This window comes from Rutilus rutilus, assembly GCF_951802725.1.
Source record: "Rutilus rutilus genome assembly, chromosome: 11".
Classification (NCBI taxonomy): Eukaryota; Metazoa; Chordata; class Actinopteri; order Cypriniformes; family Leuciscidae; genus Rutilus; species Rutilus rutilus.
In genome coordinates, this window is record NC_140216.1 from 34,771,067 (window position 1) to 34,797,709 (window position 26,643).

Consider the following 26,643-nt stretch of genomic DNA (forward strand, 5'->3'; position numbering starts at 1 on the left):
TGTTGACAGGCCTGATCAATACGTTTGCATGAACTGCTCTATAAATCTGGCCAAACTGAATATCCAGCGGCGATTGTAAATATTTAATTTCACTTGAGGGTGCAATAAGATGACCTGATATGACATTTACATTTATGCACTTGGCAGATGCTTTTATCAATCTGCATTCAAGGTATAAACTACGGGAATCATACACTTGAATTTTGCTCTCTGTTTTTGCATAAATCCTTCAGAACTGAAAGTTAGCAGACCACATTTCACTGTGAGCTTTTCCATTAATCCAGAGACGGAGTCTTATACTGATTAAGCTTTTCCAAACAATGGCCCCTGGTTCCCTCGGGAGGAGATTTATTCACTGTATTATCTACAGTATGCTCGCAGATTTCACGCTCAAATTAACCAGAGCTCCGTCTCACACTAATAATCATCCGCCGCTGAAGGCCATATGGAGTTTAGAACGCATTCATTATTTTCAAAGAATGAAAACCAACAGTCTCTATTCTTGTCGGTTGCCTCTGCAATTTTGTTATTGTTGACATCTCTCATGAATTCCAATCTGAAAATTCACACCTTAAAAAAAAAGCCCAACAGGCTGGAGAGTTTCAAACTGCACACATTACATTAATAAAAGGAGGCATAATAGATAGACAGTTCAAATCATTTTGAGGCTGAATGAAAAATAACTACACAAGGGATAATGTACAATCACATGGTAATTGCACAAAAAGATAGGGTAATTACAGATTATTACAGATCCAGATTTTTATAGCTACTGAATAAGTAAGTACTAGACATGAAATACTAATTTGAGTTTAAATTGTGTGAGAAGAAAGATAAATTGTGATGAATATTTAAAATAAACTTAAATTAAATATGTAAATAAAAGTAAAAATTAATACAATTAGTTAATTAAACAAATAAATTTAAGAAAATAAATATGAATAATTAAATAAAAATAATTAAATAATTAAAAAACATTTATAAATAAATACTTTTACAAATTAGTTTCTAAATAAATATATATATATTCAAAAATAAATATCATCAGTGCGTAAAAAAAAAAAAAAAGGGTACCCCTTTGTTATAAAATAACGCAATAACTCAGGGCAAATAGTCATTCAAAGTCTCCCCAAACTCAAGTCATCCTGTATGTTTGCACTTCCATCAGGAATCTAATAATCCATTCCAAACGGGCGCATAAATCCAGTGTGAACGAACTGTTGGGCAAACACTCAATTGACGCCAGGCTTCACTCCTGAGGGAAATTAAAGCAAGGTTGAAAAAGGAGCTTCTTTAGATGCTGGGAAGCCCGTGTGGGAGATGGTTTTCCTTAAGATGAATGCATCAGAAGACAGCACAGACCTCTGAAATGATGAGAAGGGGACAGGACAGGCCAGGCCAGGCCAATTAAATATAATATCCTACTTAAGGAAGAAGCCCATGGGGCGGATTAAGCATTTGATTTGAGTTGGATGGCACAGAAAGGCCCTGTGAACTGCTGTGAAGCAGATGCGGAGCGTTATGGGTGTCTTATGGAGACCAGAAGCTGTGAGGATGTGAACGAAGCCAAAGCAATGAGAGAGAGACAAATCCACCTGTCGAGTCCAACATCCACAGCTTTAAGTCAGTATGAAACAGCAATCTCTGTAAGATTTCATCTCTGTAATGTGACGAGAAACGAAAAGGCTAAATAGTTTCTCACTGTTGGTTAATATTCACATTATAGCTTGTTCGACCTTGGTTAAATAAACTAAAAAGGAAAATTGATGTTTTGGCTCATGTTCAGTTCAATCAACAGCGGGACAAATCTCAGTTACTCTCTCTTCACAGGAGGATCTTAAGGAGACACTGACCTGAGGCTTTATGAGACATTATATACGCTCCAACTATGCATGAAACATACATGGAAAAGGAGTGGAACAGAGATGGATGAGAGAGAGATGCATATATTTATACAAACACACACACACACGCGTAAAAAATATTTGGACTTTATGACGCTCACCAAAAAAAAAAAAAGTGATATTAAATATAATTGCAATTTAAAAGAACTGTTTTCTATTTTAATATATTTAAAATGTCATTTATTCTTATTCATATTATCTTCAGTGTCACATGATCATTCAGAAATCAATGATTTGCTGCACAAGAAACATTTATTATTATTATCAATGTTGAAAACAGTTGTGCTGCTTCATATTTTTGTGGATAAAATTCCACTTGTGACCGAATGAGGGTATCAGCTCACTAATAAGACACCAAATTTTCAAGCCTCCTCAATAACAGGCTTTCAAATAAATGAAAAGGACAAGCAGAGACAATACCACAGTCTATAATTTTATTTATCAATTAAAAACTAAAACAGCTGAGCTCAACATTCATGATAAAAAAAACACTTTAATAAGTCAGCCCAATGGGCTTCGTTCTGGTCAATTTGCAGGGGGGCCATACGCTGGTCAAGCACACAAAACAAAAAAACAAACAATAAGATTTAAAAAAAAAAAATTCAAAAAAAAAAAAATAGAAATCTTAGAAATGTCTTTAATGTCACTTTTTTTAATCAATTTAATGCATCATTGCTAAATAGAAGTATGACTTTCTTTAAAAAAATAAATAATAATAATGAATACTGACCCCAAACTTTTGAACGGTAGTGTATAAATAAATCAAAATATACAAAACAACAATTACATTAAAAAAAAAAGGGAAAAAAAAGGGATTTTATATTTAAAAATAAATTAATAATAATAATAATAGAACATCGTAGAGACTTATTGGGTGGCTTAAGCCAGTAAGAAACAACATTGCAATTCACCTAGCAACGCCCTAGCAACCACCTAAAACACCACCAAGTCATGATGATGGAGAGTTCTGCATGGAAAAACATCTTCAGAACACAAATGAACTCTGTTATGAGACGCATCGCTGAATGAAACAAGATATCCAACAATTAAAAAGTTCTTGATTTTATTCATCAGGAATTTACTGAATTGTGAAAAGCAGCCCTACCAGTGTGGAGCCCGACAATCCTAAATGATGACATCATTTAATGGAGTAAATGATGACCATTTTCATTTTTAACATTATCCATATAGCATGTACGCTCTAAGCAATCCATTACGTTTGATGAAAGACTACCAAAAGCACAAGCGCAGTGACTCACACACTCGAGGACGACAGGAAACCCTGCTCGAGTGAAGCTGACTCACGAAACCTCCACAGAGATCTCTGCTGTTCTGCATGTGTGAGGAGCTCTCCTGAGTGACTCACGTCATGTTCTTCAAACCTCGGCAGCCACACAAAAGCACTGTACCGCAACACTCAGTGTGCGAGCGCATGCTACAAGTGGAGTCAAACATATTTTAAATAAGTGCACAAAGCTGTTAGGGATGTTTTAACACTCAGAAGCCAACAATGAGATGTTCTTTTTTACACTCTTGTTGTTCATAATAAAATATTTGCTTACTGAGTAATGTACAGTTCATACTGTATATACTGTACTCTACCTAAACATAAAAACAACTAAAATGGCAGCCGCTTCAACAGTTAAACAGTCAGGGAGACGCCGCTACACATATTACCTTTAGCTGATGTTATCAGGCGCGTTTTCTTATAACTCGAATATCTCGCATGAGAATATGAGTGAATCTGAGGCAACCTGTCAAGAAAGGTCAAGATCACATTTCAACCCAAAACCACACAGAAAAATAGAAACATTTTGCATTAATGCAATAAAGTCTTTAGAATTATTGGAATTGCATTGCAACATTTTCAGGATAATTAAGCATTTTACTGCCCAATTATCATTGCAAGAATTGGCCTGATTTTTAATGAAAGTATTCAGTTTTTTACTGTATTACAGTTAAAACACTGTTTAGTCAAATATTTGTAATTAAAATGCCATAGCATAATTAATAACTGCTTTAAAAGACTATTTTGATTTATAATAATGACAAATGGGGAGATTAACTAGTTTAATTGTCGTATAAATATCACACCGCAAAATATATATATCTTTTTCTAAATGCACAATATAATTTCTTTAGGTTTGTAGGTGTAAAATGTGACCTGGAAAGCACTTTAAGAAATTCACCCATTTGTGAATTAACATAGTGATTAAGTATTTTCGTGTCAACAACAACAAAGCCGCTTATGGATTGACTTCGGCAATGAAACATTATTTGTAATTAAGGTAATTTCAATTAAATGTGAATAGCATCATTTATATATGCACTGCTGTTGTTTTGCATGTACAGTTTTGTTTAAAATGTCTTTGCAGTCTGATCAAATATTGCAATCAAATAGCACTGCACTGTGGGATAAATACTGTGTCATAGGTCTTATTTTACACTATTATTACAGTTTGATAGTCCCAACATGCCTAAGGTCATTCAATTGCAAATGTTAGATCAAACTAATTAGGAAGCCCACATTAGATGTGTCTGTGCTAAAATCTCTCTTTATAACAACAGCCCGTGGTTTTTAAGTGTTTGTCTCCAGCAGGACAGCAGTCATTACATCCCCACAGTGTCCTCGTCCAATACAGCTTGGCAAACAGGGATTGAGGGTCTGCTGTGGACATCTGCTGGAGTGAGAGCTAGTGGACGCACGCTCCATCCCACATACACAAACACGTCAAATATTTGCCCTTTTGAGCGTGGCTTCGCGATAAACCGCCCTAAGTGGTGTTGAGACCTGGCAGGTGAAGACACATACAGACCGTGCCACGAACGCAGACGGTGTCATCAGGACAGGATGGATGCACCTGTCAGTGTCTCTGATTCCCATCTGCAGGGGTCAGGAAGCTTCCAGGGCTTTTACAGTGTGTGGGGAAAGCAAGGATAGCTTTGAAAAGCTGCTCCATCTGTTCACTAACAAGCACCTTTTTCACACGGGTAGCGAGGCTGGCTGGCCACTCCAGCTCCGGCGACAGATCTGGGGGAGCGAGAGTTTTGTAAACCCTGAAAATCAGGGGAGAGCGAGAACTCCCCGTGTGGGAACTCCTGCAGGTCATAACAAATGTTAACGAGAGATGAATTGGCTCGTTAGAGAGTGCTGATTATCAGCGCGAGCACAGCGTGTGAGCAGCTGTTCTCCCCCACACAACACACACACACCCAGAGACCACTCATAAACGCATGCACAATATGAAATATAATTGAATTAAGATGACCAATAAACCAAAAAACAACCGCATGCCTATGCTTATAACCATCTTCTATATAAAATAAAATAAATAAATGATTTAAGATAAATACATAGAAAATTTTAAATAAAATAATTTATAGAAATAAAAGAAAATAATGACTTAAAATAAATAGATTTGTATATATATATATATATATATATATATATATATATACACAAACACAAAGTTATTTAAAATACATGATTTTAAATAAATACAAATCTAAAATACATATAAATATTTAGAATTAAGATTTAAAAATAAATGAATGACTTAATAAATAAATAAACAATTTAAAATAAACAAGGACTTAAAATAAATTATTTAAAAAGAAAATAAATAATGATTTAAATAAATAAACAAATAAATGATAAAAGATCATTTTTAAAACAAACAAATGAACAAAGAAAGAATTTAAAATAAATAAGGGTTTAAAATAAATTGATTTTAAATAAATACATGTAACAATTTAAAATAAGAACTTAAAATATAATAAAATAAATGATTTAAATAAATAAATAAAGTCTCAATTAAAGTTGTAGAGCATAAGGGCTGCGCAATATATCGAAATGATCAAAATATCGCAAATGTATTGTGATATGCGTATCCCAACGGCTCACAATAACTGGGGTCATGAACAAAAGACAAAAACTTTTGTAGCTTTAATAACACATACAGTGAAGACTAAGCAGTGTTTTATTTTTACATTTGATTATTCAGTTTCTGTTGTAAATGTTAAAATGACAGTTACTTCTTATGCTACAGTAAAACACTGCTGTTCACTTTCAGAAGTTATAGGGATGCTTTCTTCTGAAAAAAAAAAAAAAGTAGGTTATATAATTATAAATATATTTTATATATTATTTAAGATTATTTTACACATTAAGCATTGTCGTATCGCATATCAAATATGGCATTATCTAATGAGTTATTGCATATTGCTTTTTACTTCAATATCGTGCAGCCCTATAGAGCATATCAAGCACAACATTCTTCAAAAGAGTATGAAAAATCCTGTTTCCACTGATACGGCCTCTTTAATTGATCAATCTTCCTGAAGCTAGACTGCTTTTACAAACCGCTGAAACACCATCAGGCCGGGAGGCCGCCTGAGACGAAGTCCTGATAAAGATGTTAAAGAGTGTTTAATGCCTCATTACGTGCATAATGGAGGAGGAGAGATCCCCCTCTCCCTGCAATAGCCATCCGTTCAGGAGCCAGGATAAAGCGCTCTCCTCCAGCTGTTCTGCTGGAAGACACACAACTCCAGACGCCAGCACTGCTTCTAAGATCCTTCAGATAAAACCACAAAAACTACATTCTGCAGAACGTTTTAAATAAATGTACTCCCTCAACAGCTCAGCATCTAGTTAATAGTTACAGATATGTAGATATTTTTCAGCAAAGCATTTCTGTATTAGTGATGATAAATAAATTAGTGATGCTGGGTTGTGTTAACCCAATGTTGGGTCAAATATGGACTAACCCAACGTTGGGTTAAAAATTCAATTAAAAAATGGACAAACCCAGCCGTTGGTTTACATTTTTAATGTAACCAATGCAATTTGTCCATTTTTAAAGTGCATTTTTTAACCCAACGTTGGGTTAGTCCATATTTGACCCAACATTGGGTTAACACAACCCAGCAGTTTTTAGAGGATAGGTTTTAAATAATAAAACAATAGATGTAGTGTGGATGAGGAGAACTAACTTCAGACATCCACCAATTATCATCAAAACCCCAGCTGATTAAAAAACATTGAGCAAAAATGACGAAGAGAAGTGAAGTTAGTGAAGATCAAGAGTTTGCAGATGACTTTTTGATATCTTATATCTAATGAAATGACAGTCATGTTCAAATACTTTTTGGGCTCACTGTATCTGTTTCCTGAAAGTTATACGCAGCACGGCTGATTGAGTTCATGAACTGATAGTGCCGACAGCAGCCTTGGTGGATCAACACGGCTACAATCATCTCACTCGAAGGAAACCTGCATAAAATGCTAGATTAAACACTAACACTTTTAATTAAAGGGAACCTATTATGCAAAATTCACTTTTACATGGTGTTTGAACATAAATGTGTGTCGACAGTGTGTGTACACAACCAGCCCCATAAGGGTAAAAATCCACCCACTCGTATTTTTATATTTTTTTTATTCCCATAAATCATAAACAGTGTCTCAGAATAAGCCATTTGCAGTTTCTATGCAATGTGACGTCACATTGTACAGGCCCCGCCCATGACTGGAACGGAATCTGCCCTATTAGCATAACTCCGCCCCTCAGTGAGCTGTACACAGTCCACCATGTTTATCTATTACCAGAGCATTTAACAGCAGCATTCAAGTAAGAAATGTATTCTTATTAAAGTATATAATAATGCCATATATAATGCCATCCATCCATCCATCCATCCATCCATCCATCCATCCGCGAGCATGATGGAGGAACTAACCAAAAGAACAGAATGAGATGGATGGATGGATGGATGGATGGATGGATGGATGGATGGATGGACGGACGGACGGACGGATATAGCACTTTCATATACTACTGTACACCCAAAGCGCCCAAAGATTCGGACGTCAGATTAAAGCTTTACCACAGAAACAGTTCAGATCAGATTGTACAGAATAACTCAGAAAAGAACACGGGGTCACAGATGTCACAGAGATAATTACACAGGCCTGCTGTACTTTGAATCGTAGTTTTCTGCTGCCATTCTGTTTTAATGCAGATGAGAGTTTCTTTTTTTTTAAATACCTTCTCAAATCTACTTTAATGTGCAAATATAAGCCATTCATAGGATCAATTAGGCATCCTGAAGAGTGTAAACATCCCCACATCTGAAAGTGCATATTCCCCTACTATATAATATGCAAAAAGCAGGATGATACAAGAGATGAATGTCCGAAAACACAGAATTCATAAGAAGTAGACCCAGATCACCTGATGATGGGCTGAAATGCACAAATAGCTTATTCCATTTGCACTTCATACGTGGTTCGATGTGAAAATAGAGACTCATATCCATCTCTTCAAAGCAATTAATAATTAAGGAAAATTCCCATTTGTACTTGTTTGTTTTTTGTTTGTTTTTAAATGATGTGGCCCTTAGATGAACAAACTATATTTTTACTTCATCAGGGAATCTTTAAATGCAGCTTGCTTGTTTTCATCTCTGAATGTGCCGTTTAAAATTGCGGCGGGGAGTTTTGTTAATAGCAGCCTTGAGGTGAGAGAAGAATTGTTTGGCTCATAACCAGCAGTTTTACTGCCATTGCATACAAAGAAGCTCCCTTTGGACAGAATATTAAATATTCAGATGTGCTGGCTTGCATCAGAGCGGAGATCTCTGCGGTATAATCAGAGAATCCCAATCAAAATCAAGATCACTCAAAATTGTGTTACCGACAGTTTGGATGGGTCATGATGGTACACAAATGTGTTTACAAACAAATAAAAATAATAATCTCTCTCTCTCTCTCTCTATATATATATATATATATATATATCTTATCCTTCAGGTCTTATCCTATATTATATATTAAATAAATCCTTCAGGTCCTGCAAATTCTTTTGTCTTCTGGGAAACAAGTATCTTCTGTTGCTTCCAAAGGGCAGTACTAAATGAAAAAAATTATATTTAGACAAAATAAGAAAAAAATAGGAAATGTCATCCTGTTCAAAAGTTTTCACCCCCCGGCTCTATATGCATCGTGTTTCCTTCTGGAGCCTCAGTGACTGTTTGAACCTTTTTTCAATAGTTTGAGTCCCTCAAAGTGTGAAAAGATGGATCTCAAAATCATAGTCGCTGCTGGAAAGGGTTCAAATATGCAAAAGATGCTGGAAAACTGTAGCCTGGGTTTCCCCATGCTGCCTTGCGCGCAGCACGATTTTATTCACGCTGCTAGGCAGCCTGGACACCATGGACCAGATTTTCCCCTCAAAAAGGGAACCAATCACAGAACGGGGAGGGAGCAGCAAGACGATGACGACGTCTATGCGACACGCCGAAGCAGTTTGTTTATATCTATGGATCCAACATGGCATCAGACGCGAAGTTACCTTTCGATGCAGCCTTAGATAGTGTTCTAAGTAGTTTAGAACGCAAGTTTATTTCGTCTTCTTCCTCGTCGAATTTCTGTTGCTCTACATACGTCATCTGATATAATTGAAACGACTGGCTATGAGCTACGTACAGGCGCATTTGATAGACATTCATAGCGCCCAATAAACGGCTCTGGGCATTCGTAAACCACGCCTCAAATACGAGAAAATGAACATGTGGTTCCCAGACCACGTCTCAATGAGACGAGGTCTGACGTTAGCCAGGCTAGGAAAACTGAAGAATTTGTAGGACCTGAAGGATTTTTCTGAAGAACATTGGGCAGTTTAACTACTCAGGACAAAAAAGGGACTCAATAACAACCCTCACAAAACAAAAAAAAACAGCCGTGGATCGTCCAGGTAACAACACACAGTATTAAGAATCAAGGGTATGTAAACTTTTGAACGGGGTCATTTTTATAAATTCAGCTATTTCTTTGTCTTGTGGACTATATGTAAACATCTTTTAGGTAAAATATCTAACTCAGAACAGTAATAAATAATTAAGATCATGCATTTTGCATGATCCCTCTTATTTTGTTAAAATAATTAACATTTAGCAGATTCTGCAAGGTGAATGTAAACTTTTGAGCACCGTTTATATACATACACATATAAGGCTACTTGATCAAACGACCCATGACTTGAAGATCCCGGTTCATTTTCAGCATCATTACTCCAGGCTTCAGTGTCACATGATCTTTCAGAAATCATTCTAATATGCAGATTTGTGGCTGAAGAGACATTTTTGATTATCATCAATATCAACAGTTGTGCTGCTTAATATTAAACACTGTGACATTTTTCTCAATATTTTGATGAATAGAAAGTTCAAAAGAACAGCATCCACTTGAAATTGAAATGTTTTGTAAAAAAAAAAATGCATTTATGGTCACTTTTGATCAATTTAATGTGTCCAATTGCTGAAAAAAAAAAGGTAATTTCTTTCACAAAATAAGATTTACTGACCCCAAACTTTGTAACACTTGAGCGGCACTATGTATTTTTTTGAAAATCATTACCAGACAGACTGAACATAGGCGAGAGTTTTAAGACAGAATCCCGACAGTTTAATGAAGTCAGAATCTTGATCAAAGTCGAGAGTCTCATAATGCCTATGAGTGAAACTTCTCTGCATCTGGGAGAAGTAGTCAATCCAATCGTAAATATCCAGCATGGACGAAAATAGCTACAGACTTCTCTCCGGCTCATCTATCTCACACACACCTGAAGGATGCTGGTCTCTTCTCTGGGAATAAGAGCAAATATATTCACTGTTTGAAAGGCAGCTTGAAGGCAGATGGTTCCTCCACGTGCACAGGGACGACAACAAGTCATACATTTAGAAAATGAGTTTTGGCTCAGTCGATCAGGCTGAGATTGAACAGTGTTTGGGGTTTTCCATCGGGCTGCTGGGGAGTTTGCTCTGATATGGCTGAAGTCTGATTCTCTGCTCTGGAGGGAGTCGGCCGGTACGCATTCGTTCTTGATCAAATAACGAATATTTCATCTGTATCAAAACAGCCAACAGCCATGTGAGGTTTTAAGCCCCAAATTAAACTGCGTCAACATCAGCTCGTTAAGCAAGAGAGTTTAATACAACACACCTCCAGAGAGCATCACTTTCATGATTCCAGGAAATCTCAACTTTATGATATTCATTACTAAAACTGGCAAATAAACACCCTGAAGTGACACCTGGGTCTATTTGAAAAGTCTGTTTTCAGATCTATCATAAGAGCAACATGATCCAGGAATTTGTTCTCTGGTTTTAGTTCACCCAGAAACTTAATGGGCCCTATTTTAAGGATCTGAAACGCAAGTATCAAACGTGAAACGCAAGTGACTTTGTGGGCGAATCTCGACGCAAATCTAAAATGGGTTGGTCTGAAGTAGCTACATTACTCATATGTGTGGTTTGGGCGTAACGTGAAATAAACCAATCAGAGCGACATGTCACATTCCCTTTAAGAGCAGGCGCGTTTGTTCCATGGCGGATTGCTATTATAACAGATTTGCCAAGCGCTCGCCAGGAGCGGTTCACATCCGAGGAGACCGACGTTCTCGTCAGGGCCGTAAAAGACAGAGAAGTCAAGTCAAGTCAAGTATATTTGTATAGCGCTTTTCACAATACAGATTGTATCAAAGCAGTTTCACAGTATTAAATTAAAATAATACAACAAGGTTTGTTTCTAGTGGAATTTATTGATAAAATCAAATTAGATATCCCCAGAATATCCCCAACTGAGCAAGCCAAAGGCAACAGTGGCAAGGGTCGAAAAACTCCATCAAGTGACCTACTGGTGTCCTAAAACTCCATCAGGTGACCCAATGGAGAAAAAAAACCTTGGGAGAACCCAGGCTCAGTCGGGGGCCAGTTCTCCTCTGGCGTTTATTAACTAGAGGCCGGATTGTAATTTGAACTGTAAGATTAAAAATATTATATGAATGCCTGGCTGAAGAGATGCGACTTTAATCTAGTTTTAAACTGGGAGAGCGAGTCTGAGCAACGAACACTATCAGGAAGACTATTCCAGAGTTTTGGAGCTAAATGTGAAAATGCTCTCCCTCCTTTGGTGGTTCTGGATATCCTAGGTATGACCAAAAGCCTTAAATTAAGTGATCTTAAAGAGCGCGATGGATTATAGGGCGATAGAAGATCCGTTAAATAGACTGGAGCTAAGCCGTTTAGGGCTTTATAAGTAAGTAGCAATACCTTGTAATTAATACGGAACTTTATAGGTAACCAATGCAGTGATGATAAAATCGGTGTTATATGATCATATTTTCTTGATCTAGTAAGCACTCTAGCGGCGGCATTCTGGACTAACTGTAGCTTGTTTATTGAGGATGCAGGACAACCAGCTAATAAAGCATTACAGTAATATAGTCTCGAGGTCATGAATGCATGAACTAACTTTTCTGCATCAGAAACTGATAGCATATTACGTAGCTTAGCAATGTTTCTAAGGTGGAAAAAGGCGGTTTTTGTAACATATGAAATATGATTTTTGAAAGACAGGTTGCAATCGAGTATAACACCCAGGTCTTTTACTGTAGAGGATAAAGTAACAGGACATCCTACTATATTAAAGTTGTATTGCGAGAGGTTTTGTGGGCGTTTTTTTGAACCGATAAGTAGTACCTCTGTTTTGTCTGGATTTAATAAAAGAACATTTCGCGTCATCCAATCTTTTATATCTTTAACACACTCTGTCAATTTGGATAATTTAGCGTTTTCATCTGGCCGTGATGAAATATATATTTGAGTGTCATCAGCATAACAATGGAAACTAATTCCATGTTTCCTTATAATATTTCCAAGTGGCATCATATATACTGAGAATAATAGAGGGCCTAACACAGATCCCTGCGGCACTCCATAGTTTACTGGAGTTATGATCGATTTTTCTCCATTTAAATAGACAAAATGGTAGCGGTCAGATAAGTATGATCTGAACCAGCTTAATGCTTGTCCTTGAACACCAGTATAATTTTGTAGTCGATCTAAGAGTATTGTGTGATCTATAGTATCGAACGCAGCACTAAGATCAAGTAAAACTAGTATTGAGATACAGCCTTGGTCAGAAGCTAAAAGTAAATCATTTGTGATTTTAACGAGCGCAGTTTCAGTGCTATGATGCGGCCTGAATCCTGACTGAAACTTTTCATAGATATCATTTTCTTGCAAGAAAGAACACAATTGAGCGGACACCACTTTTTCTAATATTTTAGACATAAATGGAAGATTTGAAATGGGTCTATAATTTGCTAGGTTATTATGATCTAATTGTGGTTTCTTAATGAGAGGTTTTATAACTGCCAGTTTAAATGTTCTTGGAACATGACCTAAAGATAAAGACGAGTTAATAATATTGAGGAGAGGCTCTTCCACTACAGGTAACACTTCTTTCAGTAGCTTAGTTGGTATAGGATCTAATAAACATGTTGTAGTTTTAGATTAAGTGATACGTTTATTTAACTCTCTTTGTTCTATAGTTGTAAAGCACTGTAATTGTTCTTGCGGGGTGTTAATTGAGGCTGAATTATAAGGCGCAATTGAAGATTGAACGTTTACAATTGTGGTTCTGATGCTTTCTATTTTCTCATTTCTCATTTTCTCAAGTGACATTGTATGGTTTTGGGAGAAATTAGCTTCATTTAAAAAGGCGTATAATCATTTTGGTAAATGTGTAAGCTAGATTTATGCCTATGTTTTCACATCTTCATGGACACCACAATGATTTCCCTCATGTGGAATATATTTCCTTGTAATTATGTATGGTTTGCAAAAAATGCAACTGCTGTGTCTGTGTAGATGAGAGAAGCAAAGTGTATGCGCGTTGTGCACACGCTACATAAGGGCCAAGCATGCGCCCTTAAAATAGCATCTGAATGCACCACTGACTTTAGACTAGGTTTTTCCTGGTCTGTGGAGGAATTGTTTTCTGAAACTGCAAAATAGCACCAGGGAACGTTTACGCCGGAACACGCCGCCTCTTTTCGCTGAAACGCCCCCGGGAGCGCAAGTTCATTCCCTAATTTACCGACATGCGTCTGTCGAGGGAAAAATCTGCTGTGCGTCGGGTGCAAAATAGGAATGATACATGCGGCGGTGTACAAAGTCAATTGCGCTGGGTGCAAGATAGGGCCCATTAAGTATTACCATTATATTTACCCAAAATTTTGAATACAGTTTAAAAGTTTTGGGACAATATATATATATATTTTTTAAGAAATTAATATTTGTATTCAGAAAATATGCATTCAATTGATCAAAAGTGACAGTAAAGCTTTTTACATTGTTATAAAAGATTTATATTTCAAATGAATGCTGTTCTATTGAAATTTCTATTCAAAGAATTCTGAAAGAAATGTATCAGTTGGTAAAATATTAAGCAGCACAACTGTTTTCAACATTGATAATAAAAAGAAATGTTTCTTGAGGATCAAATCATCATATTAGAATGATTTCTGAAGGATCATGTGACACTGAAGTCTGGAGTAATGATGCTGAAAATTCACCTTTGATCACAGGAATAAATTACATCTGAAAACATATTCAAATAGAAAACAGTTATTTTAAACTGTAATAATATTTCACAATATTACTGTTTTACTGTATTTTTGATAAAATTAATGCAGCCTTGGAGAGCATAACAGACTTTCAAAAACTTGCCAACCCCAAAGTTTTGAACGCTAAGGTATGTAACTGTGAATTCTGCTTCACAGGTAAACATGTCATAACCCTAAAAGAAGTCTCTAATTGTATTCGTTTTATTATAAATGAAAGAAGCCTGCTTACATTTAATGGTTTCACCTGACATATTATCTGCAGAAATAATGATTTAAAATCGATGGTATTTCAAGGAGACATTCACATGGCGACGTTGACCACTAACCTTACAAAACTCCACACACTCCATAAGATAAAGGAATTGACTTTACGTCAAGAGAGACCTAATCTTCCCTCCCTCCATTGGAAAGACTTTGCTACGTAGACAAGAAAGACATCGCTCTCTTTTTTATGATTCAAGATGCAAACAGGATCAGGCAGAACTTGGCGGCCTCGAAACCCTTTCTCCGCCTGTGCAATTATAGGAAAACCCATCTCCTGTTATATAACCCCCCTTTATTTTACAGCAAACATCAATCTCGGTTATAGAATCTGACATGGAAGGCAAAGCACAACATAGAGCATTAAATATTCTGTTAGTCTGCAGCCACGGCGCTGGACAGATGAGCAGAGGCGGCTGTTATCTCTGGTATCTGATCACAGGAAGAAATGAGAGAGGAAGAGGAGAAGACAAAAAAAGGCCGAAAAACTAAATGCCCCTCGGAGCTGACAATTCACTCTCGGTTCTGCCCCGAGAACCAAGGCGCGCGACAATTAACCGAAGCGTTTGCGAGCTGTGAGGGCGGCTGTCAAACTTTCTAAAAAGGAAGGCACTAGAGAGACAAAGCTTGAGAAGATTCCAATGGAACTTCCTGTAATTCATTTTGGATCAAGGTGCGAGATTCGTGTTGCCTTCGGCTCCAGAGAACTGCAGGCGGTCTGAAAGATTGAATCACAGGTGTGTAAACAGGGTTTACGGTTTAAACGCTACTAGAAAATAATCTAGTACAAGCAATACTGCTGAGATATGAAAGTGTCTGCTAAATGCATAAATGTAAATGAGATATACAGGCAGAGACAGCTGTGTAAAACACTAAATAATCATCTCAATAATCAGAACGAACCCTGAAGGAGTGCATTTGGCATACGTCCAACTTGTTTTTTGAAACTTTGGCCATGTTTAGCATGAGAATCTAACTCTTTCCACTTCGTTTCCACTGCAGGAACTTTTCCCAGGAACTAGGGACTTTGGGATGGTACTCACACACCGCAGGAACCAGGGTCTAAATGAAGTTCGGGGTGAATATTTCCCCCTCCGAAGGTCCCTGCTTGCGAGGTAGTGCTTTTTCAAAGTTCGGGAACTTTCAGGGGTGGGACATGGGCGCTGAACATGATGATTGGTTGAGTTCATGCCGCATTTTGGTTGGTTGACTCCACGCAGCATTTTATTTCAACCACCATCTGTTGCGGTGCGTGCAGTAAAACAGTCGTCTGCTATTCGAATCAACAATGGAGTTTAAAAAATAAGACCGATGGGCCGAGGACGAGGTTCAGGGTTTATTAAGCTTAAATTCAGAGGATGAAATCCAGCGGGAACTGTAAAGTAGCGCGCAGTCCTATGACTAATCTTCACGGTACTTTAGACCGCGGTGGAAACGCAGACAGCAACAGGTCTGGGGGAAAAAAGTTCCTGGGACAAATTGTTCCGGGTAATTTTGGTGGAAATGCGGCTTTAGTCAGAATGCATGAAATAGAATTAGACATCCACTTTAAAAACCTTTCAGAATGAATTATTCCTAATTCATGAATTATTAAGCAGTTCCTTTTATTGAATAAAAAATATTAACAAACAAATTATTCTGATAAGCCAGGTCTTAATGAATCAAATGTAAAAAAAAAAAAAGAAAGAGATTCCAGATTCCAGAATGAATGATTCTTATAGGTTAATTTTAACCATTTAAAAACAACTGATTCTTGTGAGCTGTTGTGCTTTTTACTGAATTAAAATCATTCCAGATTCCCGAACAAATTATTCTTATAAGATGGTTATTATTTTATGTGCATCAAAAACAACATGATACTAATGATTCTTATGAATCGGTTTGATTTTTGGATCAAATTTTCAAGATGGCATTATACCCCATTTATGTAAAACAATATAAAAAAAAGCTGAACATTGTTTTCAAACTATCTTCTGTGTTCCACATAAGTGTAATCCAATAATCCACCCCTAAAACCTTTCAAACTCACATCATTTCTATTCAAGTGGCACATGAGAAAACGCCTCAAAATAAGGCAAATGCTTCAAAAAAACATTTCCTACTTGATAAAAGTATGTGTGTCTCATCAGTCCAAGTCAAACACAATTATGCACGTATACCTCATTGAGTTAGTTAATGCACGACTCAAGCAACTCCTGCCTCAGTCACTCAGTGTGTGTGTGTGTGTGTGTGTTTGTGGAGGTTGCTTGCTTTGATAAAGGTCTTCTCTCCAGAGACATCTGGTGTGTGTGAGTGTGTGAGTCAGACTGCTTTCTGGCAAGACCGAGAGAGCAACAGAAAAGCAAAGAAAAAACAATCTATAGTTGATTCCGAACAAACACACACTAACTAGCTTACATATCAACACCACACGAGTTAGAAACAGCCCCATGATCCAAAATCAATGCAAACACGCTCTTTTCGGTTCGCAAATCAAACCGAGGAGTGTTTACCCGGTTGCTCATTACATTCAGCCCGGACAATTTTAGAGCCGTGCGGGGCGCCAGCGCGTCATCGCCACATAAAATATTCAAACCAATGGAGCCTTGACGGCAAAACAACAAACAAGTGACATTTTTCATCGGCCCAAAGATTTTTCTGTCAGAGAAAGTGTGTGACTCAGAGACGTTAGCCTTGGGTGCTCGCCTTACCCTGAGACAGGCGTGACACATCCCCTCCTTCCTGTGGCATTCTGGGAAGTTATTAAGCAGGCTCGTACCAATCAAACAAGAAGGAGGATCGTATAATGGAGCTTGTTTACAATCCCCGTTTGACACCGCAAAGTGTGTAGGTGCCGGTAAACAAAAAGCAAATGAATAATTGAAACTGTTAAACGTATAGAACAGCAGGGCATGTTTCGATAAACTCGAGTTTTTCAGTCACGACCGCAAGAGTGCAGGAGGAATATGAGAGCAGGGACGTCCTGTCACGTCTGTGAGGTGAAGGGATTTGGTGATTACTAGATGGCCGTGCAAATGGAGAGCGAATAAATGGCTATTGGACACAGATGTCAGATGTGGCATCAGTCTCTCGAACCTGGAAAGGCTCTAAATAGACTTTTTGGAGAGTAAAGTCCCGTCTGTGTGTCATTTCCTACAGAAAAATAATTCAAATGTGTATCTTTAACAACACATTTTTATACAAATACAGTAATACATCTAGGTTTTAAGAATCTTAGCGGGATAGTTCACCAAAAAATAACCCTCATGCTGATCCAAACCGGTAAGAGCATTGAAAACTTGCAGATGTTGTTTCGGTGAGTTCATTCAGTAAAGGATTCGTCAAAACTGATTAAAATAAATATCTTGTCAGTATTTCTGAACAAATGATTAAAGAATCAGCTGATAAAAGTCATTTGCAGAGCATCGCCATTGAAAACACTGTAGTGTCTTACAATCAGGGATTGACATTAACACCCGCCAACCCGCCAAATGCGTGTGTATTTAAGCACTGGCCTGTAACGCAGTCACTCCTACTAGCCAACTTGGTGGGTTGAAATTTATATACAATATATACATTTTTGTCACAAGCGTTGTCAAAAATATAGATTTTGTTGGTGTTACAGGGCGTGCGCGCACATAAACCCTCCTCTCAGCACTAAATTGAATTATTTTTCGCTGCTTATTGTTTAAACAGTCAAACACACACAAAATAATGTCAAAATGCCATTCTTGGCGAGTATTCACATAAACACAGTAAGTTTTAAGTGAAAGTTAACAGTTGAGAAAGAAAATGCATGTGTAACAGTATAATTGATCAGTGTGTCAGGTCTTAAAGTGACAGCAGCCTAATATACCTGATACCAAATATTAAAAATATCTATATGGCAGTTTTCCCCCATGTTATTGATGTCAAAATTGTAGCCAGTGAAAATGCTGAGTGGCTAGTAACTTTGGAAAAACACTAGCCACAGCAAAAAAGTTAATGTCATGCCCTGCTTACAATACATGCCGCCATGATTATACGGTCCTTAGAGTGGTTACTAGGGCGTTGCTATGCTTTTTCTAAGGTGTTGTGGGAGGTTGCTTAGTGGTTCTTAAAAAGAACCAACAAACAAGTCTCTAAAATAAAGAAAAAAGCCAAGTGACCCTCTTTTTTTCACCTGTTTTATTCTCTGCAAAGCAAAAATAAATCATAAAGTTCAAATCACTATTATTATCACTAATAATAAACATAAGAAATAGAAATAGAGCTGCTTGGCTAAGCAAACACCATAAAAATGGCAAAAGGCCAACATTTTTAAAAGAAAATAAGGCAGGATCTGACTGGTTTAATTGAAGCCAAAGCCAAACAAGTCCAAGTGGCATTTCAGTGAAGCCGCACTCGAAACCGACCCTTCTGAAGTATGTGGCACTAATTTAACCCTGATTGGAAATGATTCAATTATGTAAACGACCAGAGTGAATCGGTTTTGATTGTAAATCTCCTCATCCTTCATTCTCTTGCTCCCTGCATCCCTCTTGGGTAAACTATCTCTTGAAGTCTAGGTGCTTGTGTAATCAACCGGAAATTGAGGCAACTCTAAACCTCGCCTCAACAGCAGAAAGACGAAGTCTTCAGGAATAGTGCCCACTTGTGTCGATTCTCCCCACCCACCTGTGACTAATCACGACCCGTGACAGTAGCGGTTGACTAACCATTCCAACGTAATTGAGAGTGAAATCGGGACCATTGGGAGTATCCAAGTGGTCATGGGATTGCACAGGGAAAAAAAAAGAAAAAAAAAAAGAGAGAAAGCAGGCACTCGCAGCAGACGTTGGTGGGTTTTGGCAGAATGAAATAAGACAGGCTGGAAACAGCCATCTGACTCTTATACAACATGATTTGTTTGAAAAGTCGGGGCAACCTCACACTGAACAGCCATCTGTCTTCATAAGATTCTTGCCAGTTCCTCAGGGCCCCAAAGATCCAAAAATACACCCAAAAAATCCACAACCAAACAATAGAACTCAAGAAAGTTACACCCAGAGTGAGAGATTAGATACAGTCCAGGAATTCAAAATGAGTCTGGAGGAGCTTGAACTACAAATAGACATTTTATTGACGTAAGACTGAGAGTATGATTATTATAGTGATATGTCTTTTACACCAAAGCTGATTGAAAATCATTTTCAAAAAAAGTATCAAAAAGAAATATATTATATAACAATATATTATTTTGCATTATAATATAATATAATATAATATAATATAATATAATATAATATAATATAATATAATATAATATAATATAATATAATATAATAACGAACAGTACTGTGGTAAAAACAAAATATATGACAAAATATGCCATGATAAATATCAAAGTACCATAGTAATATAATCACTATCCCATGATACTTTGATATGTCTACAGTATATCATGGCATATTTTGTCATTTATTTCGTTTTTAAAGCCTTACACCACAGTACTGTTCATTACATTATATTATATTATACAGTATATATTATATTATATTATATTATATTATACAATGTTTTTTTTCTTGGTACTTTATAAAACACCAAGGTATATGAACTTAATAATCAAACAGTACTATGGTACTATGGTATGTACTGTATCAAATTACCATAGTTTGAGCATGTGATACCATCACTGTACCAACTAGTCACAATTGTTTGAGTTTAAACAAGTCAGTAAGTGGACTACACTGCCGTAGTATTTTTAATGTGGCAAAGTGTTCTGCTATTTGCCTTAACAAGTCTATAAATAACACACCCTGTGCCGTGTGATGCTGCTTAAGAGTTCCAGAAAACACTTCAACTCCTTCCAACCGCCTCCGACTGCCAACAGGGAAAGAGACAACTTAATGACAGCTCCCGTCATAAGCATGGATCAAACAGACCACGTGGAATCACAATGGTGTGTGTTTAGTTTCAAATCTTTTAAACAGTAATTAAGATCGCTGCGAAAGCCCATCAGAGCAATTCCACCCCGCATAAACAGTGTGTGAGGTTAAAACTCAAAGATCATGCTTATGTACCGTAATTAAAGCCTCAGCGAAAACAACAACACACGCAAAGAAAGTTGAAGAGATTTCTGAGAGGAGAAACTCACCGATCTTCTTGGAGCGCTCGTCTCTGCTGTGCGTTGTGATTGGTGAGTAGATGAAAGGACTGGCGGTGGACATCCCCTGTCCCAGAAGACATTTCACCTTATGAGGACGGAGACTCACCGGCAGGTTTAGCAGAGACACAGATCTAAAACATCAGTCACAAAAACAGAGAGTTAGGCCAGTTTCGCATGTCGAGCAAGCAGAATGGTCCTCCTTCCAGATGTGCAAGTACACTTTCTATAATCTATAAGACTACAGAAAGTCTCAGAAACTAAAAAGAAAATTGTCAAAATGCACTGTAAACCTGATTAAAAACTAATTTTATCTATATGCATTATGGTTGAAGAGTTTGTCTGGATGAGGATGAGGTGTGCTGGTACTCTACTATGTGATCAGACTTGAAATTGTCATCTGGCCGACAATAAAATGGGCTAAAATGCCATATTTAGAGATCAGAATAGAAGACTAGAGCTATTTTGCCTAAAGCCAGTAAGAAAACACCCACAACACCCTAGCAACCACCTAACATACCATAAAAACCCTAGTAACCACTCATAACACCCTAGCAACCACTTAGCTATATATAAGAAGCAAAAAAGCTAAATAAATAAATTCTAAATCAAGCTCTCAACCATTAAAGGGGTCATATAATGGTACATGCACTTTTACAAGTTGATTGCACTGAAATGTCTGTTGGCAGTGCCTGTACACAACCATCCTATCATGATAAAAATCCATCCAGTGGTTTTGTTTTAATCTCCTTATATGTTTGACCATCTCTGAAATCAAGCCGTTCGATATTGTGATGTCATAAGATCGTACGCCCCTCCCGCTATTGTGATTGACAGCCGTGTTTCAACACAAGACCCACCCTGAGCAAGCTGTGACAGCCGTCGTCATAGTAGTCCGCCATTGTTAATATGCTGGAGTAGAATGGCGTCTAAGCGATTGTGGTGTTCTGTTCTTAGATGTAATAAGGAACACAGCAGTCATTTGGATGTTCCTAAATCCGAGCCGTTGAAGAAGCAGTGGCTGAGTTTTGTTTTTGAAGGGATATGCCCAAAGGATTGACGCGGGGATTCCCTCACGGGGATTCCCCACGATCGTCTGTGCTTTCATGTTTGCCGAATCATTTCACACCAGACAGCTTCACAAACGAGAAAAAACGGATCGGTACCAACGTGTTCCTGCTGAACCTCCAGAAGATGTGAGTGTAATGTTTTATTAACCTTTATATTAGTATTTATATTAATCTTTGCGAAATTTGCAAACCTTGCTGCAGGCTTCACGATGAATGCGTCTAAGGTTTACACTCAGGGTACATTACGGCATGTTTTCTATGTACGACGTTCTCAATATAATTCATAATCCCACGTTTATAACGAATAACACGTGGTTATTGTGTTAGATACGGTCAGAGAATGTCTAATACGGTGTACCCACAGAACAGAGGGGCGGGGTGAGCAAAGCTCATTATCATTTAAAGACACATGCACTGAAACGGCGTGCTGAAAACAGAGCTGTTTTTGACCAGGTAAAATTAGTGTTTTCTTACAATACTAATGAGAATTTTTAATTAAAGTATATTACAAACTTTTAATTTAGACCCTAAAGAATCATATTAGCTTGTACAAAAATGGCATTATATGACCCCTTTAACCAGTTTTCAACACTCTTCAGTTCTGTTTCTATCCATCCTGTTCCCTGATACTGGACACATGGAGTCAAAAAAAGAATCACTCTGAGCTTTATCTTGATTCTGAACAATGAGAAAAACATCTTTAGAGCTTAAAGACACAGTGTGTAAGTTTCGTAGCTAGAGGTCGCTTATTCAAAACAATAACAAAGGCGTCGCTTGATGAATGAGTGTGGAATCATGGGAGTTGTAGTCTTCACCTCCACAGCCGATGGAAAGCAATCAGGCAGAAATCATGTTCATGGATGAGCTAATGTATTAAAGTTTTATTAGTGTTACTGCGGGATGAAGCTGGGTGGGGCTAAGACACTGGGATATTGTATGTTTCTGTTTTTATAATGCTTATGCCGCAGTCGGCCTGTGCCGTTCCTTTTCTTTTCTTTTTTTTGGAAGATGCTGCTGTTTGGGAACACAGTCGTGTAAGACGGTTCTGGAAGGTAATTATGCCGAAACCACTTTGACAACAGACTTTCCTCAGGCATTTCAGAAAACAGCATTTCAGATGCTGCACAAAAAGATCAGTCCGCTGGTTAGTCCAGTTATGCAAAAGTCATACTGAGCAAAGTCACTTGATTTTTTTTTTATGCACATCAAGAAATGTATTGGATAAATGTGTTTCCATTGTAGTTTATGCACGTGTTCTTATCGGATAAAAAAAAAATCTTGGCATTTCAATCCATCAGGTTTTTAATGCGATATCCAAAAATGTGCATGGAAACATAGCTGGTGACACAGGACAATACCCTGGTTCAAATTGCTGATTCTCCAGATTTAAACATTATTGCAAACATTTGGGCTCATTTAGGTAGATTTTATTTGGATATTTTAATCAAAATTGCACATAGTGTGCCTTTAAACGTCTCATAACACTGTTGCCAGAGAAACAACATCTCTGAACAACAATCAGAGCAGTTTAATACTGACATTTACTCTTTCCGATAAGACAACGATCTCGGCAAGATTTCATTATGGAACTTTTTTTAAAGATATGCCTAAATTACGTCCTCTGTGTAAATCCTGGCAGCAGACAGTGAGCAAGATATTTTATGTTAACAACATGCGGAGAGGGAGATAAATATCAGGAGAAACACGGCTCGTCCGAAGTTTTACGATTTAATATCCCTTTAAGAATAAATTAAGGAATTTTAACAACTCAAAAAATCTTGAGAGAGAAGCGCTCAGAGAAATGGAGACTTCAATCAAGCCAACATGTTGAGCTTTACCCACTGGTGGGATTATGAAATACATCCGTTAAACACATTTATAGGCCTTTCTTTCCTACGCGTGCTGAACATCAGCAACTTCCTTGGGACAGATGAAAGGATATGTGAAGTTTTGTGCTTCCTTTAAAATTTTAATATGGGGAGAATAAAACAAATGAACTTCAAAAATGTTTTGAACAAAAGTTCGAGTTCAGAGGAGTCATTTTTCAGACACTGAGCTGTGGAAAAACACCATCAAAAGGCTGTGAGTGAGCGGACACTGAGATAAACGTGCTCAAATAAACAATAAAACATTTTGTAAAGGACAAATTTCATGGGGGAAAAAAAACGCTAGGCTAATTTGAATTGAAAAAAAAGTTTGATGTACAATAACATTGACACTGTGAAACCATTAACTGGATCTAAGCTGCGTAAAATGACCACCATGAGTTCATTAACATATGACCTTCCACATATACATATGCATATCATCAACTTCATGAACAGAATCTTAAAGGGGTGGTATAATGCCCTTTTCACAAGATGTAAAATAAGTCTCTGATGTCCCCAGAGTGTGTATGTGAAGTTTTAGCTCAAAATACCCCACAGATATTTTTATTAGGGATGCACCGAATATTCGGCCACCGAAAATTTTCGGCCGAAAATGGCCCAAAAGTGCATTTTCGGTTTTCGGCCGAAAGACTTTTATCACCGAAACAATACGGCCGAAATGTTGTGATGACGCAAACAGCAGACACCGCGACCTGCACGTGCTTGTCTGAAGCAACATTACATATCTGCGGTGTGGACGTATTTAAATATATCTAAGAGTGACCCACGGACAGCGATTTTCAAAACACAGACATCCCAAGTCTTCCGGAAGTTCCGGGAGTCTCCCGCGTATTGATACCGGCTCCCTAATGCCCGCAAATTAGTTTAAATCTCCCGGAATCGCGAGCGAGCATGAGCGCGCATACGTAGCGCGCGCGGCAGAGAGAGGGAGCGAGAGACCTTTGCGTGTGTGTGCAGAGCAGCCGTCATTTCTCAGAGGTTTACCTGAGCTGTTTATGGTTTTTGCAACTCACGTCCATGAGCATATAACTGCAGATATTATTTTGGGCTATGGCAGTATTGACCTAAATGCACTTTGTTTTTATGAGAGAACATTTCATTTTTAAACCTTTCTCCAGGCCAGTAGGCTTTTACATTATTATTTAATGTACACATGAGTGGGGTCAAGTTAAACATTTAATTTTATACTTTGCAAATGCTAAATAAATATTTGCATAAAATTTTAATGGATTTATTCTTTGAAACTTTAATATTAATTTATGCAATTGCAATGCCTTGATTTTAGTAAACTTAGTACACAGTCATAGCCATAAATGCAATGGTACTAACAATAATTGGCATAATTTCTTTCGGTGTTTCGGTTTTCGGTTTGCGGCCTTGGTTTCCTCTTTTTCGGTTTTCGGTTTCGGCCAAGAATTTTCATTTCGGTGCATCCCTAATTTTTATATAGCATATTAAAATTGTCGCTTTTTGAGGGTGAGCAAAAACGCACCGTTTTTGTGCCTGTCCCTTTAAATACAAATGAGCTGCTGCTCGCGGCACAGGGGGCGGAGCTTCAAGAGCTTGTGTCCTTTTACCTCACACAGACATGCACTGGAAATTTAAAAAATGTTTAGCCTTTTATGTTCAAACCGAAGTCAGAAAGATGGAGAGACTCAAGAAGAAGTGACAATATGTACACAACATTTCTGAATGGTTAGTCGGTGAATTTATGTAGCTTATGTGTAGTTATCTTCTAGTCATTGATTAGCATATTCTGTCTTGATAATCTATAAATCGTGTTTCCGGGGGTGGGGTTTATGTAAATTTTAGGGTTAGTGATGTCACTAACCCGGGAGGAATGTCATGTAGTCCCTACCAGCCGTTTGTTATAGTCCTTAAAAAGCGATTTCTTTAAACCTTAACTGTCACCGTCCCGTATACGGGACGCCTAACTTTACTTCCCTATATTGCTATTTAATCCTAATCTAATTATGACAAACTATATATCGTTGGAAAGTTCTAAGACTCCTAAATAGATATTTAGGACTGTTTTTTTGTTATGAATTATGTAGGAACAGAAATAGATGAATTTATGACAAGAGTGCACCTCAAAAAATCTACATAATAACAGGAGTTCTGACCTTCGTCACAAAAAGATGACGCACACACTTTTAATAATTGATATATTGGTTTTTTATGCTAAAATTTCATTAGAAAATATATAATCTAGTATTTGTCAATACAAAATTATAAAATAACATTATCTTCTAAAAAGAATAATATATATAAATTATCCTCTAAAATATGATATAATATTTTTTTATCGCCTTTTTTTATTATATTACATATTTTAGTAGTTATCATAAATTAGGTATCATTTGAAAGCTTACGATCTCAGAATTCATCCTGTGAAAACTGTTTTGAAATTGGACATTGTGTTACCATAGAAACGGTACTCTAAATTATTTTATCAGGCTCCTCCCCTTTTGGCCATCATTATATTTCATAATTTATGATCAAAATATTTTCTAATCTTGACAAAACACATATTGTCAGAAAGGTCTGAGTCTCAAGGTTCCATATTTTGTGACAGAAGTGTTATTTGGACAGAAATTTATTAATTTGTTATGGTAGAATGCATACAGTAAAATTCAATGGAATTCAATGACACCCGGTGGCTATTTTTGGTAATACGCCTAAACAAAATCTCATGGGAACTTCATTTTTTGTGATATCAACTTCAAATTTGGAACACAACTTGGTTAGATATATGGCTTTGATTTTATAGTAATTTTTTTGTAAAACATATTTTGTAAAATATATATTTTATATAAAATAAAAATATAAAATAAATTATATTTGATTTAATGTAAATTTAAACTTCCATAACTTTTTCATACTTTAATATTTTGAAGTGCTTTCACTTCAGCAATAATCTGCTATTTTTTACCTTTAAAA

General features: G+C 37.0%; 1 protein-coding gene across 2 annotated transcripts in view; it reads right to left on the reverse strand.

Moving 5' to 3' along the window:
• The window catches only part of trappc9 (trafficking protein particle complex subunit 9), a 210,273-nt gene that overhangs the window by 146,283 nt on the left and 37,347 nt on the right, over positions 1–26,643 (reverse strand). For both annotated transcript variants that reach the window (XM_084423000.1, XM_084422999.1), the window contains one exon: positions 20,736–20,878. In XM_084423000.1, the coding sequence (XP_084279126.1) occupies positions 20,736–20,878 (143 nt within the window). The remainder of the gene's footprint in view (positions 1–20,735; positions 20,879–26,643) is intronic.